General features: G+C 44.8%; 1 protein-coding gene across 1 annotated transcript in view; it reads right to left on the minus strand.

Moving 5' to 3' along the window:
• GYS1 (glycogen synthase 1) overlaps positions 1-17,891 on the minus strand; it is a 49,399-nt gene extending 31,508 nt beyond the window's left edge. The window contains exons 1-2 of the mRNA XM_040433300.1: positions 17,622-17,891; positions 857-1,038 (exon numbers count right to left, since the gene is read on the minus strand). Of these exons, the coding sequence (XP_040289234.1) occupies positions 857-1,038; positions 17,622-17,739 (300 nt within the window). The 5' untranslated portion in view covers positions 17,740-17,891. The remainder of the gene's footprint in view (positions 1-856; positions 1,039-17,621) is intronic.
• Positions 17,892-18,215: the final 324 nt, after the last annotated feature.

Consider the following 18,215-nt stretch of genomic DNA (forward strand, 5'->3'; position numbering starts at 1 on the left):
AAGGCCCAGCCAGACATGGACGTTAGGCTGGGTTCTCTGCATACAACTTTTTTTTGTATGGAGACCTTGAGGCTGTATTAAGGCCCTGTTACACAGGCAGATTATTGTAAAGATGACCGCTATAAGCGTTCATATGAATGCTCATTAGCAATCATCTGGCGGTGTAATACTGCCAGATGTACAAACGCTCAGTCATCGGGTAATCGGGATCCTTTAACATGTTAAAAAATCCTGGTTTGCCCACGGCAGATCGCGCCGTGCAATAGGTGCTCTGCTGCCGGCAAACAATAAAACAGTATAGGGATGAGCAATCGCCAATGCATCTATATTGTGGAGGTGATCACTACATGTAATAGCAGCGATCTCCTCCTCCGCCCGTGTGATAGGGCCTTTAAGGTTGCATTACACTGGCTGATTTTTCGGCCGAAAATCACTTAACGATCATCTTGCAGTGTGACACTGCCGCCGACAGATCATGCTGGCTAACAGCAATCTGCTGCCGGCAAACCACTAGACAGTATGGAGACGAGATTGCTGTGGAGGAGATCGCTGCATGTAATAGTAGCGGTCTCCTCCTCTAGCTAGCAAGTGATTGCCGGGAGGGGAACACTTCCCTCCCGACAATGGCTTGCTGTTCCGCCTGTGTAATACAGGCTTTACAAATGATGTGCAGGGTGCCAGGAATGATCCCACAGAAGACAATAGTATCAGTTCTGTTATCAGCTTTCCTCCAATGTTTTGTGCACCATGCTGGAGAGAAACTATACCAGATGACAAGATATGGGAACGCAGCCTCACAGACCTGTCCATCTCATCTAAAAATGCATTAAGAAACAGTAAAGCAGCCTCTTCTCACCTTACATCCCTTTGAGTTCATGGAATCCATAGCGCGCTTGATGGCAGGATTTGGAGGCTCAATCAACTCAACCTGAGTCCGTACATTGTGCTCAAAGTAGGGCCCAATGAGGAAGTAATTCTCTCCCCATTCATCTGTGGTGATCTTGGTTTTGGTCTGTATAACCGTATAAATTCCGCCCACTGGGGAAAAAAAACAACAAAAAGGTAGCATCCCGACATAGCATACAAACCACCGATAAAGAAACCATGAAACGAGGCATGTACTCATAGTCACATCATAAGCAAAAAGACAATCAGCTATCACATCTCTCAATATCCAAGACAGGAAGGTTTCAGAGCAAGACATATCGCCCCCTCAGCACTTTCAGCCTACTGACATAAAATATAAGGGAATGTGGGCACGAGATGTGGAGCGCTAATGCACTTTGGTGGGAGGATCCAAGGTTAGTCTTTATACATGAAGCGTGAAACTGTACAAGAAAGGAATAGATGTTCCAAGATTTGGTAGTACGAGACTGCCGAAATGTATTAGGTGAAGCCTCAGTTGCCTACAATATAATACAATATATAATGATAGTTAATTGCAATGAGAATATCATTGGGGGGCCTGAGCGTGCAATCCCCAATAATTCCCCAGGTAAAGGAGCCAGGGTGCAGTGGTCATAGATATCCAACGGAATCATATTGACCTCTGATGTATTTCAGCCTGTTTGTAGACATCACAGAAGCAGGACAAATGATGTGCACAGTGACCAGTACAGAATGTCCTATAGTAATGGCATTCGGCTTGGTACCTCTAAATAAGGGACAGATCCAAGTCATCTACAAATGGCTCAGCATTTTCAACTAGTGTATGAGGTATGAAAATCCTCACACCGGGTTTATCAGTATCATGTGCAGTACACTGCGAGGGCCAAGAACATCTCACAGGATCAGAGAGATGGACATCATCTCTGTCACAACAGGGACAACCATTAGGTTACCAAGCCTGTGTTTTGTAATCCACAGCCCATAGGCATAGCAACCCTAAGGTTAGACCCATAGGAAGCCCACAGGCATAGCAACCCTAAGGTTAGACCTGTAGGAAGCCAATAGGCATAGCAGCCCTAAGGTTAGACCCATAGGAATCCCATAGGCATAGCAGCCCTAAGGTTAGACCCATAGGCATAGCAGCCCTAAGGTTAGACCTGTAGGAAGCCAATAGGAATAGCAACCCTAAGGTTAGACCCATAGGAATCCCATAGGCATAGCAGCCCTAAGGTTAGACCTGTAGGAAGCCAATAGGAATAGCAACCCTAAGGTTAGAGGGTTAAAAAAACGGATCTAGAGCCCGTTGACTGACAACGGTTTCTTCATTTTCGATATAATACAACTGGGTCTGTTCTGAACGGATCCAACCGGCTGTATTATTCAAATGGATGCCTTTTGCTGTGGTTTTGATATCCCCTGCCGGATCACAAAACCAGACAAAAAACGCAGATGTGAAAGTAGCCTTATTTCAGTCACCCACAGAGTAAAGGCCCCCATACACATTAGAGCTGGCCACCTATCATGTGTATGGTGGTCTCCAGACTCTGCCCCAACAAAATGAATTTCAATGTCTGATCCTTTTGTTCTGGCACGAGACACACCGCCCGAGCCAGCCTCTGTACCAGGGAGTCCGAGGAATAGCTATTGCAGGTATATGGGCAGTTCCCTATAGCATTCTTTTGGTTAAATAGAGCCTCTCTTATAATATTACTGATAAGGCTTCAGTTTGCACTTAGTCCATAGGTCTTCTATAGAGTACACATGGCAGGCTTCTCCTTCCCCTCGTGGCCATCTGAAGCATTCAACAAGTATGTGACATGGCCTATAAAAAACAGCAAGGCATGTCTGACGGCAGAAGCACGTAGCCTTGAACTCAAGGACCCAGATCAGCTATAATAGTATGAACCGGTCCGTACCGCAAGTAGTCACAGAGAAACAGCCAAAAGCAAACCATGTAAATAGGGCTCCAATGACAGAGCGCATGTCGTCTGCTGCCAGCATACGGGGCGCTAAAAATCAGCCAAAAGAAATGATCTCAGGACTGTGGAACAATGATGCTTGTTCATGGACATATCTTACTATACCATCCACCGACAGTGCCCATATCAAGGCATGTGCGATAATAACGCCCCTTGGCATCTGCAGCCCTCCAAACCTTTAATAAAAGTGAACAACTGTAAAGGGATGTTCCAGTTACTTTATACTCTAGGATAGGGGATAACTTGAAATAACCAGAATACACCTTTAAAGGAGGCCTATCCTCCTGAAAAGCTCATCGGCGGGGGTGCCGCGTGTCGAACCTCAGATATTGGTGGCCTATCCTACATATAAAAGGAGTAGCTCTGATTTTATAACACTTTCAGAGGCATTTTACACGTTTTCACTACATTGCACTTGATTGATTAGATTGAAATTTCACAAAGGGGGATGAAGAAATAGCACAAGGAGGGAGACTCAGGATAACACAGCCTTTGTGGTCCATAGCAACCAATCACAGTGTAGCTTTCATCCTGCAAAAGCACAATTATAAATAAAAGCTGTGCTGTGATTGGTTGCTATGGGTAACAGACAGCTTTGACAGTTTTCATGCATCTTTCAATCTCTGCGCCAGAAATGTCTTCCTGGCATCGCTGCCTGAGCTAAAACAGAACAGTAAATTCTGTAATATACCGCCAGTAGTGATCCGAAACTGAAGCATTCCCTATGGTTGGGCTTAGAGCTTGTCCACCAACTCTATGCTGAAATTCATGGCATGGTACCGTTTGCCCAATGTACACAGGCGAGGCTATACTAAGGCCTCACACACACAGCCGCAGTATGGCACCCCTAAGCTGACATCTCAGTTTACCTCAGATTCCTACCTCAGACAAAGTTAACATTCCCGGTTTTCAGGGCATTTTCCTCAGGAAGCTTTACATCTAGGGGACAATACCGTGCCTCATGGCATAGACAGGGCCTCCATAATACCTGTATGGTATGGACTAAGGTTTCGGTATAAAAAGAGGCCTACTTCCCTAATAAATATATGAATGGAAAATATTATTATTATTATTATTATTATACCCTGCAAAACAGAGGAAGTCACCCACAGAAATATTCAGAATGAGAGCTATTCAAATTTTATTCCCAAGCCCCCATCATACACCATTCGTAGACATGTGTTCGTGACTGTCCATGCAATGATCTGTGGTTACAATGCGATAATTGTTCATTTGCAACTTTTAACTTCTTCCTACCTGTGTGTATAGATGCATCCTAGCTAACTATAGGCAAAAGGTGTATATCTACAGTCCTTAAAGGGGTTGGCCACTTTCATGTTACTCTATTGGTAAGATTACTATATGGCATTTACTAACATAGCCTTTGTTGAAATTCTGCGCCATTTTCTATAATTCATATGGTATGCTCCCTTATTCGCCAAGTCTTTTGTGCTGTCCACACAAAGATCCTGTCCATCAAATGGCGGCTGATGGAGGGTCATGAGACCAGGCAAATCGCCTCCATTTGATTTCACTTCCATTCAAATACACTGCACTTTTCATCTGCATTCCACTATTGGGAGGTTAGTGCAGGTGAAATGTGTTTGAATGGAGGAAGCTGAGTGATGGGTCTGGTCACATGACCCTCCTAGAGCGGCCTCATATGGACAGGACCTGTATTCGGACAGCACAGTAGATTTGCCTAACAAGGGGTCATGGTTCATGAAATATAGCAAACGCCACAGAATATCAACAAAGGCTATATTAGTAAGTACCATATAGTCATCTTACATACCTATTGGTCAACGGTAGCCAGAAAGTGGCCAACCCCTTTAATGGTAGATCACACTGAACAGAGCTGTGCCGCATTCACGTGTTCCGTGTCCGTTTGGTGGACTGCCATCCTCAGATCATGGTGTGGACCCACCGACTTCACAGAAGCCTTCCATGTCCTTCCAGTTCCATGCCTCTGCTCTGCAAAATATAGGACATGACTTATCTTTGGCCCTACCTTGGTGATCTTGGACCCATTAAAGTCATTGGGCCTGCTCCACAACACAGGGTGCACATAGCAGTCTGTGTTTTGCGGATCCGCAGTTTGCAGCCGGCAAAATGACATGGCCATGACATGGTCACGTGAATGTAGACTTAAAGGGATTTTCTCACTGAGACAACTTAACCAAAGCATAAGTGTCTAACTGGCGGGGATCTGACCACTAGGCCCCCTGCCGATCACAAGAATAAGAAGCCCATGTTCTAAAGTTTGAATGCAGCAGCGGTCACGCTGTGCACTGCCACTCCACTCAGCTTTGCTATATCCGGCAGTACATTACAGTTAAATGGAGTAGTCGACACGCATGCATGTCTGCCACTCTGTTCAAGCAAGGAGCACAGACCCATGTTCTTGTGATCGGCGGGGGCGGGAATTCCAGAGGAGCATGCATGGCCTATAAGACTCCTTACGCTGATTAAGGCGCTCTCCATAAGGAGATATTGTTTCCCCTGAATCCTGACCTAGGCCTCTCACTAGGGATGTCCCGATACCACTTTTTTAAGACCGAGTACCGATACTTTTATTTAAGTACTCACCGATACCAATTATGGTGTGGTAATGTTTTTACAGCAAATTCTAACTTAATTTAGTCATAGGGGAGATTTATCAAACCTTGTACAAAGAAATAGTGGCGCAGTTGCTGATAGCAATGAAAAAATTTAAAAGCTGGAATTTGGTTGCTATGGACAACTGCTTTACTTTTCCTTTGTACAAGGGTTAATAAATTAATAAATGGGCATATGAAGGGAGAGAATGGGCATATGAAGGGAGAGAATGGGCACATGCAGTGTTTCCCAACCAGCATGCTTTCAGGTGTTGCAAAACTACAACTCCCAGGATGCCCGGACAGCCTTTGGCTGTGCAGGCATGCTGGGAGGTGTAGTTTTGCAACAGCTCGAGGCACACTGGTTGGGGATCACTATTATATGCTCCCCCCCCCCCCCCCACCTTATTTTATTATTCACTGTTTGTCTAGTGTAACGTGAAATGGAGAGAAATCAACAGAATTTCTCCTCCATTTCATGCACCACACCTACCTGGCCTGCTGCAATCCTTCCTATGCATATGAACCAGAGTACTGGGGGGGGGGGGGGGGGGGGGGGGGAAGTGGCTTCAACTTCCTCCCAGTGCCAGTGTTCCGGCAAAACAAATCCGGCATTGTGGTCAGACCGCAAAAAAAAAAAAAAAAGTGAAAAAAAAATAAATGACAGATCCGTTTTTCCGGGTGACACCGGAAAGGCGGATCCGGCATTTCAATGCATTTGTAAGACGGATCAGGATCCTGATCCGTCTGACAAATGCCATCAGTTGGTATGCGTTTTGACGGATCCGGCAGGCAGTTCCGGCGCCAGCATAATGAAGGCGACTGAGTAGTCACAGACTGTAGGAGTGCTCCCAGTCTGGTAGATCCTTGGTGACAACCACAGCAGCCATCATCACAGCAGTCACAGGGGTTGTCACCCACTTTCCCTGAAGTTCTCAATGCCAGCTCCTCCCACTTCTGCTCTGGATGGCTCCGCTTATGAGAGGTAGCCATATTGGCTGTCACTCAGCTTTCTCAGAATCAGATGCGGCTGGCAGACATAACGGACTGCAGTACCTGGGCTCCGGCAGCTCCTGCCATCTCTCCACCTCCGGCCCAGCTTCTTGCAGTCCCCTGAGATAATATCCAAAACCTCAGCCAGAGGCGGCCTCCTCCTGCCGCTACCGAGCCAGCACGTCCCTAGGTGGATAATATCCGCTGCCATCCCCAGGTCTGTGCGTAGTTGACATGAAACCGCATGGAACTTGAAACACCGCCGCAAAGAAGTCCCGCCCACACGCCGATCAGCTGGGAGCAGCGCCACCGCCGCCCGGAAGAAGATGGGACACGCCGCCACCATCGCTGATCTGGGCCATGAGGTATCGGCGACATTCGCACGAGTACAAGTACTCGTGCAAATGTCCGGTATTGGCCCAGATACCGATACTGGTATCGGTATCGGGACATACCTACCTCTCATCCATTTAATCCACTACTCTCTGCTCTGCACTGATCAGGGGCAATCACCCCCAAAACAGCTGTCTGCAGATGAGGTGTTGGCTTAATTATTATCCAAGTCACGTCTCAAGACCTGCGTAAAAGATTGAACATTGACTTATAGGATAGGATAGCTGCCTTACATCTGGTGGCATCAGAGGCAGGGCTTGCTAAGAGCTCCTATGCATAGCCTCTTCCATGGATCTGATGAAACCCTTTTACAAGAAGCCCACATTTTGCATTGACTTCCTTGGTCACAGATTACACATGTCTGCCTGTCACGTTCATGCTGCTGGTTGTCTGGATCACTTTCCATGAAAGAAACAGACCATACATTTGTGTGTGCTGTATATACAACACTGCACGCCTCATTGCCGCTCAATGAACACAGTACAAATCAGCAATTCCTATGCAAAATGAAGCCTGAAATTTACAGTCTCCATATACATCTCCATGCCAATTAAAGACTTAGCATCTGTATATAGATCACAGCATTATGACCTTCAATCTCAAACCTTCTTACGCAGACACCATTTGTGGTTCAAGTATTCTTATCGATTCCTCCTGTATATAGAGTAATTGCTGCATAAATCCTAAGGCTGGCCATAAATAGTTGTTGGCCGAGTGCTCATTCAGTTGATAGCTGAGAAAATGGTGCATGGGGGTGTCAGGAGGAATACCTGAGTGAGACTCGTCTGGTGGAGACATCTCTCCCAAAAAAATAAAAAAAATAAAATAAAAAAAAAGGACTGGGCATTCTGAAATCAAACATCTTAATCCTTATCTCCCCCAAAAGCACCATCAGGGGACAAGGTCAACCCGAGGTCCGCCCACACATCAGATGGTTGACTAGTCCTGCCAACACTGGCTGGTTGTACCAACATAGATCTAAGGTGTAAGGCTAGCCTTAAGGGGTATTCCAGATTTTTGATATTGATGACTTATCCTGTGTATAGGTCATCAATATCCATCAGAGAAGGTCCGAGAATCCCAAAGAGGAAATCTAAGCTATCACACAGATTCCAGTTCTTGGCACATGGATGGCCCAAAGATGCACCAAATTTTTAGAAAGCCTCTTAAGAAATTAGCTGCATATTACTCCACTGCCATGGTCCCTCCGCTATCACATGGGGTTGTTTCGGGACAGTAAGTGCTCAGGAATGGGACAGCAGCTGGGCACAGTGAGCCAGTGGTTTATTTATTTATTATTATTATTTTTTTTAATGGGGCACAAGTTAGGAGCATTGGGGTCGTTGGCTCCTAGGCCAGACAACCCCTTTAAGGCTAGAGGAGACTTCCCCGTACCTGTATATTATCCAGAGACACTCCAGCTATCTTGGGAGTATGGCTGTCATTAGGATTTCCCAGGGTCAGATCACACGCATTTAGCTGTACAAAAAGGCTCACTACATGTGCAAGACCGAGTACAAAGGAAACCTAGATTTCAGATTTTTCTCAAAACTCTACTGTAGTTTGAAACATTTGCTAATTTACCATTACACATCTACCCTGAGGACAGGCAGCAATGCTGTCATGATGGAGTCATGAGTTGCTAGCAGTGCGGCCAGTTGGCGCAGTGACATCAGATAAGGTAGGTCTACTTTTTCATATCTTTTCCTGCCCTACCTTCTGTGTCCTGAACAGTCATTAGTCTATCTGATCTGATAGATTTCTAACAACCTCATCATCACTAAGGTCTTTTTCACACATCAATGAATAACAGAAGTGTTCTGTGATGTCCATGTTCACCATGGACAGCACATCTAGCAGTTGATTTTAATGTGTTCATTCACACATTTTTGCTTTGGAGACAAGTCGACATTACACGTACCCGAAGCCGACAGGACACGGCTGCCATCTAAATGGTCAGTGGTTTTCACTGACCATTGGTAAGAGATGCTATGGAAATCCCTTTTTCAGCCTAGCAACGCACAAGTCAAATGCATGACACATGGAGAGCAAAAAAACTGATACATGGACCAACAGACCCTTCACAGATGAAACGCTGACCCTCTTGTCATGAACAACATGACTGACAAGTACATGTGAAAGAGGCCGAACTCTCTGGCCTAGCAACAGCCTATATCCTACAGGTTCGAGTGTGATCAATGGTTACACAGGTTTCACTAGCTATAAATGGGACCATATTTCAGTATGACCAATAACGGGTCCTTGTAATGACTCTGCACAAATTGAGATTCACTGCAATGGGAAGGAGGTGGACAGGAGTGGCACTGCAAAGAGGAAGCACATATTTTTCACATTTCACACAACTCCTTTATCTTCTTTAGTTCATCATACATCACTTCTCGACCAAAAATGCTACACCGTAAATCAAGATCATCAAAAATCCAACTATGTATGAAAATTGTCCACAGTCAAGATTCAGCTTATAAGGCCCAGATAATGTATATTAATTCCATGAATGCCTTCTTCAAAAAGAAGCAGTCCCCAGAGGTCAACTTGAATCTTGGGGAAGCTGCTGGTGGACACATATTTCAATAAGAAAGGTTGACTACATAGCTCATGGTGGAACAGATCCCTCCAGAGCAGGAATCTTTGCAAAGACCTTCTACTCTGGCTAATATAATGTATATAAATCTGTCATAGCACGTGCCTATGTGCACAAAACCACAACTGCAACAGAGCGTGCTGAATGTGATTTTAGAAAATGAAGGCTATATACAGTTGCAAGAAAAAGTATGTGAACCCTTTGGAATTACATGGGAAGCATGGTGGCTCAGTGGTTAGCACTGGTGCCTTGAAGCGCTGGGGTCCTAGGTTCAAATCTGACGAAGGGCAACATCTGCATGGAGTTTGTATGTTCTCCCTGTGTTTGCGTGGGTTTCCTCTGGGTACTCCGGTTTCCTCCCACACTCCAAAATACATACTGATAGGGACCTTAGATTGAGCCACATTGGGGACAGTTGGATGCTGATGTCTGTAAAGTGCTGCGGAATATAGTAGCGCTATATAAGTGCATAAAATAATATTATTATTATTATTAATATGGATTTCTGCACAAATTAGTCATAAAATGTGATCTGATCTTCAAAAAAATGTCCTATAAAAAAAATAAAACACACACCAGTTCTGGGTTTGCTTTTCACAAGAAGCATTGCCTGATGTGAATGATGCCTCGCACAAAAGAGCTCTCAGAAGACCTACGATTAAGAATTGTTGACTTGCATAAAGCTGGAAAGGGTTATAAAAGTATCTCCAAAAGCCTTGCTGTTCATCAGTCCATGGTAAGACAAATTGTCTATAAATGGAGAAAGTTCAGCACTGCTGCTACTCTCCCTAGGAGTGGCCGTCCACTAAAGATGACTGCAAGAGCAGAGCGCAGACTGCTCAATGAGGTGAAGAAGAATCCTAGAGTGTCAGCTAAAGACTTACAAAAGTCTCTGGCATATGATAACATCCCTGTTAGCGAATCTACGATACGTAAAACACTAAGCAAGAATGGATTTCATGGGAGGATACCACAGAGGAAGCCACTGCTGTCCAAAAAAAAACATTGCTGCAAGTTTACAGTTTGCACAAGAGCACCTGGATGTTCCACAGCAGTACTGGCAAAATATTCTGTGGACAGATGAAACCAAAGCTGAGTTGTTTGGAAGAAACGCACAACTCTATGTGTGGAGAAAAAGAGGCACAGCACACACATCAAAACCTCATCCCAACTGTGAAGTATAATGGTGGGGGCATCATGGTTTGGGGCTGCTTTGCTGCGTCAGAGCCTGGACGGATTGCTATCATCGAAGGAAAAATGAATTCCCAAGTTTATCAAGACATTTTGCAGGAGAACTTAAGGTCATCAGTCCACAAGCTGAAGCTCAACAGAAGATGGGTGTTGCAACAGGACAACGACCCAAAGCATAGAAGTAAATCAACAACAGAATGGCTTAAACAGAAGAAAATACGCCTTCTGGAGTGGCCCAGTCAGAGTCCTGACCTCAACCCGATTAAAATGCTGTGGCATGACCTCAAGAAAGCAATTCACACCAGACATCCCAAGAATATTGCTGAACTGAAACAGTTCTTTAAAGAGGAATGGTCAAGAATTACTCCTGACCGTTGTGCACGTCTGATCTCCAACTACAGGAAACGTTTGGTTGAAGTTATTGCTGCCAAAGGAGGTTCAACCAGTTATTAAATCCAAGGGTTCACATACTTTTTCCACCTGCACTGTGAATGTTTACATGGTGTGTTCAATAAAAACATGGTAACATTTAATTCTTTGTGTTATTAGTTTAAGCAGACTGTGATTGTCTATTGTTGTGACTTAGATGAAGATCAGATCACATTTTATGACCAATTTGTGCAGAAAGCCATATAACTCCAAAGGGTTCACATACTTTTTCTTGCAACTGTACTTAGGGAAAAAAAAAGTCTATGCCTATAACCTGTTTATTTAATAATGAAGAGTGAGAGCTGAAAGTTCAAAGGTCCTTACCAGTGCCATCCAAATGGCCAATTTCATCTGTATTCTTCCATTACTGGCCATGTTCTTGCAAACATCAAATTTTCAACAATGTCACATCTGGGGTACACGTAACGAAGAACATAAGAAGCCTGCCATGCCAGATTTTACTACCTCCATAGCAAGCAACATTTCCATGGTCCCAATATGTGACTGGTAATCTCTTACTGGTTTGTACAATGGAGAGCCGATTCATGCATTCTTTCCACTCTAAATACAATTAATACTACAGTATGCCATCACTGACAAGCCAAATGGACCATATATTTCAGATTCCAATAGGGTGACGACAAGAATAAAAGTACAACACGGCAAACCTAGTTTACAACATATGGTATCAAGGACCACAAAGGAGAAACTGAAACAAAAATAGAAACTACACACACAGGCCACAACTTACTAATGTGTCTGTGCCTACAAGCCGTCTAAAAAGGGTTGCAAGTTGGTGCAACTTTGATGCAATCTGACACCACTAGCCTGAGAGGGTTTCTACACTTTTTTCCAACTTCCCCGAAAGGAGGGGGGGAGGGGGGCTTAGTAGGAAGAGGTGATGCTTTGTGGTTAAACGGTGTGTGGCCTAAAATGCGGCATTTTGCACCAAAATTTGCCCACAATTCTGATATAAAATGTCTATCCCTGCACCACACTTATTATCCAGTCTGAGCTCTTCTGATAAATGTGGTTCAGATCTAATTGGATTAGTAAATCTGCCCCACTTTTTTTATTTTTATCTATGATCACCATTTTTATTCACTGGAAGTTTCCCAATTTCCTATCATAATACCAGTGGATCAATCACAACTGAGCATGCCGCATTTTCCATCTTCAAACTAGCAAATGATGGAAATAGATTACGAAGACCTCAATCTGTAATGGAGAATGGTCTGGAAAGTCTCGCAATCAATGTAATTAGAACCCAAGTTCCTTCTTCGCGGAGGAAAGCTATCGCGGGGAAGTCGCTGCTCGGAATAGAGGAAACATTTGGATCATGTACAATATTGGCTACATTAACAAGGGAGACATTTTTGAGGACTCATCTTCTGCTTTCTGCTGCTCACCTTGCAGGAAGGAGGCTGGAACATCATGTTTTGTTCATCTTATTCCCTTCTCCAGGTTGCCTGGTTGTCCAGTTATGATAAATTATTCGATAACTGTCTGATAGCTAGGGATCCCACTGTTGGAAACCCCTCTGATTACCGTGGAACCATGTCTCTCCACATGAATGGTGCTGTAGTGCACATCCTCAATATTTTACGGAACTGCTGGAGATTGCAAGTTCCGTAATCATCTGTCAGTTTTATATAGTTCTCATGAGCGGCAGTGTGCATGCTCGACTACCGTTCAACTCCAGGAAACAAGGATCTGAAGCATAGCAGATCTTTCCATATTCAACAGACATTCATGGCTGGTTTTAATGTAGGTAGGTGAAACTATTGTATATTAATGCAAAAATCTAATTAAGATATTGAGTCTTCCATTGAGTTCAGTTGACGAGGCATCATCAGGTCTCATGGAGAACATGGACGTTTGTTACAAGATCAATCAGACTGGATAATGTTCCATCTAGTATAGTCCCTTGACAATCATTTCCAACATCTTTACCATAACAGAAAAAAAAATGTTCCCCTCCTGATAAACCTCTTCCCTAAAAAATAAAATAAAAAAAAACACTCTGAGAGGGACTAGGAAAATTCTCAGCCAGCCCCAAGGTTTGGTTGAGATTTCTTGACTGGCTTGTGAGTGCTCATAGAAGATATTCCAGTACGCCATCCCTGCTCTAAAAGTGAGACAATTTAAAAGGGGTTATCCGAGACTATAAAATGTCCTCCATATGCCCGGGCCCCTCACACTGAATCTACTTACCTGGTCCCCGCGCCGCTCCTGGTCCCTGCACCTTCTCCCCATGCGCAGATGAAAACATCTGGTGTTGGGGGGGCAGCCAGTGGCAGGCAGCAACAGGCACAAGCCTCCCTAGCATCGCGGGGGCGGGGACCAGGAGCGACACAGGGAGCGGGGAACCAGGTAAGTAGATTCAGTGCGAGGGGCTAGGGCATATAGGGGACATTTTTTTGTCTCAGATAACTCCTTTAATGTAGGTTCTGGGAGCCCCTGACCAAGTTCTGAAGAAGAACAGAAAAACAGGAAGAAAAAAAAAAAATATGATTCTGTTGCATCCGTTATGTACATTTAGCATCTGTTGGAGGCATTTCCACCTGAGATCCGTTTCTTTTTACAGATGGGGAAAAAAAAAAATAAAAAAATCTCAATTCACAAGAGCACAGTCGGCACTCCGCCGACCAAGGTTGGAGAAAGACTCGATTGTAGAGTCGAAACGCGTCACTTTTCTTCTGATGTGGCAATAAATAGAATTGCATCCATCCTGCAAGTGACGGTCTTCTCTTTGTATATGTAAGCGGGACGCCGACCCTGGACACGCGCACCAGTTAAGCGGAGTGCCGACTGTGCTCTTGTGAATTGAGACTTTTTGAAAAAAGTCCCAGCAAGTGGACTGAAACGTCGCAAGGGTGAATAAAGGTTCACACTTTTTTTCTTCACCAACGGATGTGCTGCGGTGTCATTATATATATATATATATATATATATATATATATATATATTATATATTATATATTATATGGATTTGGAAATCTCTGGTGACTATGGCAGTGGGTCTCGCAATGGAATGATTACTATAACCAGGGACTGATAGGTAAAGTATGTTGCTAAGGAGGTTGGCACTAGATAGCGGCACAGAGCACTTTTTCTTCTCTCTTGGGGGTGGGGTGAAGGGGACTGTCTACAATATATGGCCTGACAAGGTCACATTACTTCCCAGCCCCCTACCCATTTTCAGAATACAAGGGTCTAATTCCACAGCAGTGACAGCCAGGGGATATTCAAGTATTACCTTGGTAGCCACTGGTTTGAATGGCCTGCATGTAACTCTATATTGTTTGAAAAATGTATAGACAACAGCTTCCCCAGATCCAGTTCTCTAACCCCGAAGCTTCAAATCAATAAGATATCGCCTCCATGAAAAAAAACCTTTAATAATAGAGCAAAACTCAAGGCTTGTCAGGATGTCCTCCTGGTAGATCACACCACGGGTATGAAAAGGCTGTCAGTATACCTAAGGAGAAGGTGACAATCCCTGACATGGGGGCTGTGCATGCTCAGGACATGTACCTACCACGAGCAGAACACACCTACTCCTCTGCTTCACAACATGCTACATCCTGCCCTGCTTACAATGCCAGTTCTCTGCCAAGAACCGTACAATGGCATGTGTCAGGCCCAGCATTTATGCTCAGTGTTTGCTGTAAAAGCTGGCACTGCATCAAGGCGCACACATTCTCACAGTGAACTTCCTAGGAACTTGTGGACAAGAAGCAAACGGCCGCTGACATATCCACAGTGGTTATGGTCCCAATATGTCCTGGCGCTAATGAGAAATAGACAACGGCTTCTCTATCACATACAGTATTTGTATAGCAAATACTTTTGATCCTAAGGTTTATTATTCGGCATCCTAAATGAAGCTGGATATTTGCATGCCGCAGAGAATCGGAAAAATACTGACAATCGAGGCACGTCCAAAATATAGGCAAGCCTATGCGGTGTGAGGGATGAGAATCCATTTTGTATAAACATGTCCTCCATCTTGTGCAGATGTGGAAGATTAGTGAGCCAGATGGAAGGCTATAGGGAGTTTCTGCGTATATAGATCAAATGTTCCTAGCTGCAAGGCCAAGGTAGCAGTTCCCTCACTCCCTTATCAGAGTTGGACATATAACAAAGAGTTAGGCCTCTTTCACACGGGCGTTGCGGGAAAAGGTGCGGGTGCGTTGCGGGAACATGTGCGATTTTTCCACGCGAGTGCAAAATATTGTAATGCGTTTTGCACTCGCGTGAGAAAAATCGCGCATTTTTGGTACCCAAACCCAAACTTCTTCACAGAAGTTCAGGCTTGGGATCGGTGTTCTGTAGATTGCATTATTTTCCCTTATAACATAGTTATAAGTGAAAATGATAGCATTCTGAATACAGAATGCATAGTAAAATAGCGCTGGAGGGGTTAAAAAAAAAAATTATTAAAAAATTATTTAACTCACCTTAATCCACTTGATCGCGCAGCCGGCATCTCTTCTGTCTTCATCTTAGCTGTGTGCAGGAAAAGGACCTGTGGTGATGTCACTCCGGTCATCACATGGTCCGTCACATGATCTTTTACCATGGTGATGGATCATGTGATGGACCATGTGATGACCGAAGTGACGTCAAGCGGATTAAGGCGAGTTAAGTTATTATTTATTTATTTTTAACCCCTCCAGCGCTATTTTACAATGCATTAAGTATTCAGAATGCTATTATTTTCCCTTATAACCATGTTATAAGGGAAAATAATGATCGGGTCTCCATCCCGATCGTCTCCTAGCAACCGTGCGTGAAAATCGCACCGCATCCGCTTGCGGATGCTTGCGATTTTCACGCAACCCCATTTATTTCTATGGGGCCTGCGTTACGTGAAAAACGCACAAAGAGGAGCATGCTGCGATCTTCACGCAACGCACAAGTGATGCGTGAAAATCACCGCTCATGTGCACAGCCCCATAGAAATGAATGGGTCAGGATTCAGTGTGCGGGTGCAATGCGTTCAACTCACACATCGCATCCGCGCGGAATACTCACCCATGTGAAAGTGGCCTTATCTTCCTTCTGAGTTTAGGGATGCACTGCTGGAGAATGCGAATTCTGAGATAAGATGTTGCAGAAACTTTTGAATTATTAGAATTCTGTTAGTATGGTGCGGAAGTATTGCCTTTTATACATAACGAATCAAATCAAGAACAAATCTGAGGAAACTGCATAGGTAGCAATTCCAGAATACCTGAATGGAATTTCTCACTATAGAAGCAACCTGTGCTTTCTGCTAATCCATCAGGACGTAGGGAATTCCCTGGAGCCTTGGCCGCAGGTATAATTTGTCTTACAACCCTCTCAGAACCTAAATGAGGATAGTAGGATAGCATAGTGAACAGTTAGGATTTCCTGCAGCTTTCCAGATCAATAATCAAGCTGATTCCAGATGGTTGTAATACAGCCGCGTATCTGTGTATACATTACTGCGAGATCTGGACCCTGCGTGGTTCTAATTAACAGAACTAAGATCACCTCAGAATCATATGGTCAGCCAAGTTTGGTTCTGTAGGACTGGGGGGGGGGGGGGGGGGGGTAGGAGATACCTCTGTAATGTGGATATTAATACAGGTGCAACATGGAGATCTTTGGCAGCCATAGCGGATATTACTTTCCAACAAGCCATAGTCTGTGAAACCCTCAGGACTGCATATTGGAGATCCCACTAGATTGGGATCAGCTGTGTGATCCACTCTCCATATCTACAGGCTTTCTCTCATCAAAAACTGATGCTGCTGCCAAACTATGGGCTTGTTCACACGACCGTATGTATTTCGCGGTCCACAAAAAACACGGATGACGTCCGGGTGCATTCCATATTTTGCGGAACTGAGCAGCTGGCCCCTAACAGAACAGTACTATCCTTGTCCGTAATGCAGACAATAATAGTACATGTTCTATTTTTTGCGGAACGGAAATACAGACATACGGAAACAGAATGCACATAGAGTACCTTCTGTTTTTTTTTTTTGCGCACCCATTGAAATAAATGGTTCCGTATACAGGCCGTAAAAAAAAAAAAAAAAACAGACACGGAAAGAAAATACGTTCCTGTGCATGAGCCCTAAGACCGCTCACTATAAACGGATACTCAGAGTAGCCTATGGATTTCACATATGTACATCTCCTTGACTGCAGAGGTCTGGATGATGCCAGAGCCCAGGTCATTCTGTCCATTCATCTTAAAGACAGGGCGGCTTTCCCAGCTACTAATAAATCAAGGAATCAAAGACCCATCATCAACCCCCCCAAGGTCATCCGGATCTACCTACCAAGCTTGGGGGGGGGGGGGGGGGGGTGACCATGCTTGGATTTCTTTCAACCAATGGTTGGCCATTCGGTGAAGGACTAGGGTGAACGCTGTTGACATGTTGCAGTAGGACCAGCTTTCCTTAGGGTCAGACCCCGGTGGCATCAGACAGGAGATGTCTCACTGCCCAGCAACACAATATCTTCCTATATACAGTCAATTCAGTCCACAGCTCACATGTACCCACTCACCTTTATTTGCCACTTCCCATGCCACCTCGAAGAGCACACTGTTCTCCAGGTCCAGGTCATCATCCCAATCATCCAGCCCGTTCAGAGAAGTGACTGATAAGCTGCGTGCCAGGGGCATCTTGCACGGTGCCTACAGAGATGCGCAGTGACCACAGATGAGGGTGCCCTTCAGTGCCACCTCCTGAGAAGCTGCCTGCCCCCAGCAATGACAAGAGGCGCTCCAGCTGACAGCAGGCAGGGTACTTCTACCACGTAACGCCGAGGAGGGGCGGGGCCAGCACGGCCCACGCCTCCGTATAACGTTTTACTAGCCTATGAGTGACGGGCCTCAGAACACGCTCTGATTGGTGGAGAGGAGCTGGGCTCTAGAAAACTGAGGCAGCGGTGGGGAGCAGTGATTGGCTGAGAGTGCTGCCACTCACTGCAGCGGAGATGTAGTGAGCGTGGTGTACGTGCAAGGCAAAGAGATTCATGGGTCAAAGAGTCAGTCGTGTCCTATGGGACAGAAATGTGACAGGGCTGTCTCCTTGTGTGGCAAAGGCTGCTGGGCATACTTTAGCCTAGACGTAATCCTTCAGTTTCTGAATTATGGTA

This window comes from Bufo bufo, chromosome 1 (assembly GCF_905171765.1).
Source record: "Bufo bufo chromosome 1, aBufBuf1.1, whole genome shotgun sequence".
In the NCBI taxonomy this organism is placed as follows: Eukaryota; Metazoa; Chordata; class Amphibia; order Anura; family Bufonidae; genus Bufo; species Bufo bufo.